The sequence below is a fragment of the Empidonax traillii genome, unplaced genomic scaffold (assembly GCF_003031625.1).
Source record: "Empidonax traillii isolate 1590-97213 ecotype Southwest subspecies unplaced genomic scaffold, ASM303162v1 scaffold888:size428694, whole genome shotgun sequence".
Lineage (NCBI taxonomy): Eukaryota > Metazoa > Chordata > Aves > Passeriformes > Tyrannidae > Empidonax > Empidonax traillii.
This window is the reverse complement of record NW_020956081.1, coordinates 184,574-186,503: the sequence shown is the minus strand read 5'-3', so window position 1 is coordinate 186,503 and position 1,930 is coordinate 184,574. Positions and strand designations below refer to the sequence as shown.

At 58.1% G+C, this 1,930-nt stretch overlaps 1 protein-coding gene across 1 annotated transcript in view; it reads left to right on the top strand.

Annotated features, from left to right (window-relative positions):
* Positions 1–1,126: 1,126 nt before the first annotated feature.
* The window catches only part of LMF1 (lipase maturation factor 1), a 145,184-nt gene continuing 144,380 nt past the window's right edge, over positions 1,127–1,930 (top strand). Inside the window, exon 1 of the mRNA XM_027902551.1 lies at positions 1,127–1,337. Within this exon, the coding sequence (XP_027758352.1) occupies positions 1,142–1,337 (196 nt within the window). The 5' untranslated portion in view covers positions 1,127–1,141. The remainder of the gene's footprint in view (positions 1,338–1,930) is intronic.

Below are 1,930 nucleotides of genomic sequence, written 5' to 3'. Positions count from 1 at the left end.
TGTTTGTTCCTGCCACCACCCCAACCTGCGCGTCTGGCAGATCTCAGCGATGAAAACCCACCCAGCTCGGTGTTCCCTTCCCAGCTCCCATTATTTCCTCTTTTTTTTTTTTTTTTTTTTTTTTGCTAAATCTTTAGCCTAAACTCTCCGCTCTTCCTCAGTGATTTCCTCAGTCATCCAGTTTGTTTTACAGACATTTCCATTTGACGTGGAATTTGCTGTAAAAGACCCCACAGAGCAAACCATTAGCTTACATCTATTTAAATTCCTCCTCCCCAAGCTTCGTGGCTAATCCAACAGGAGAGTGAAACTGCAGTTTACCAGAGGCCTTTAACAAATAGCTGATTTTTCCTTCCCTATACAATGCACCATTATGTAGGTTTGTTGTTGGTTTTTTTTTTTTTTTTTCCCCAAGGAGAACAATGCGAGCAGCAGCGATGGGAAACTGGAAAAAACAAAAAGGGGGGGGCATTTAGAAAACGACCATTTCAGGGGCCGAGAAGGGTTGAATAATGTTACACCTGACAGCGGTTTACATCCCTGTGCTCACCAGTCACCGATGAGGACACTTTACTAGACTGGTTTTGATAAAAAAAAAATGCCATTTATGACATACTCGACGCAGCCAGGTGTTTGACAGCTACAGACCGTTTCAAGTGAAAAACAAGTAGTGATTTTAGATGACATATTAGGGAGAAATCTTTTTCTGGGAGGGTGGGCAGGCCCTGGCCACAGGTTGGCCCAGAGAAGCTGTGGCTGCCCCTGGATCCCTGGGAGCGTCCAAGGCCAGGCTGGACGGGGCTTGGAGCAACCTGGGCTGGTTGGGAGGTGGGCTTTGGAAACTTTGGTGGGCACAGGGCTTTGGAAACACAGAACCACAAAAGAGCTGGGGGTTGGAAGGGACCTCTGGAGATCGCGTCGGGAGGGAGCTCTGGAGATCATCCAACCCCTGCCCCGAAGGGGCGGGGGTTGGATGATCTCCAGAGCTCCCTCCCGACCCGATCTCCAGCGCGGGGCTGGAATGCCTCTGGAGAAAGAGACTCCACAACCTCCTCCTCGCTCCCTTTCCCAACTCTCCCGGTGCCCTCCCCGCGGCCCTCAGGGCGGCCCCGCCCGCCCGCACATGCTCGCTGTGCCGGACATGGCGGCGCCCGGCGCGGGGCCGCGGCGGAGGCGCCCGGGGAGGGCCGGGGACACCCCCGGGGACATCCCCGGGGACACCCCTGGGGACACCTCCAGGGACACCCCCAAGGACACCCCCGCGTTCCTCCCCGAGCCGCCGGGCACCTTCTGGCTGACCCGCATCGTGCTGCTGCGCTGCATCGCCCTGCTGTACCGTGAGTGAAAATTCCGGGCAAGCCGCGGTGAAATTCCAAGGGATCGTCCCCCCCCCCCCCCCCCCCCGCCGGGGTTTCTCCGCGCTGCGTGGGATGCTCGTGGGTTGCCAGCGCGGACACTCTCCCCGAGCGGGGACCCCCGTCCCCGGGTCCGCCCCGCCCGGCAGGGATGCAGCGATGGCATCCCTGGAGCATCCCTGGAGCATCCCTGGAGCATCCCTGCCCGCCCGGCAGGGATGCAGCGATGGCATCCCTGGAGCATCCCTGCCCGCCCGGCAGGGATGCAGCGATGCCATCCCTGGAGCATCCCTGGAGCATCCCTGCCCACCTGGCACCCCGTCGCGGCGTGGTTTGGGGCTCTCAGGTGTCCGCAGAGCCGCAGGGATGGGTGGGATGTCAGAGCGAGGCTGACAGAGCTGGAGGAGGCTCAGGCTCTTGGGTGGCAATTGTTGGAGTGTCCCGTGCAGGGCCAGCAGCTGCACTCGATGATCCCGTTGATTCTGGGGGCTCTGGATTCTGGAAAGCAGAATGCTACATATAGGTTGTGAAATGAATTGTGGGAATGGGTCTCCAGGAGTGAAATGACTTCAATA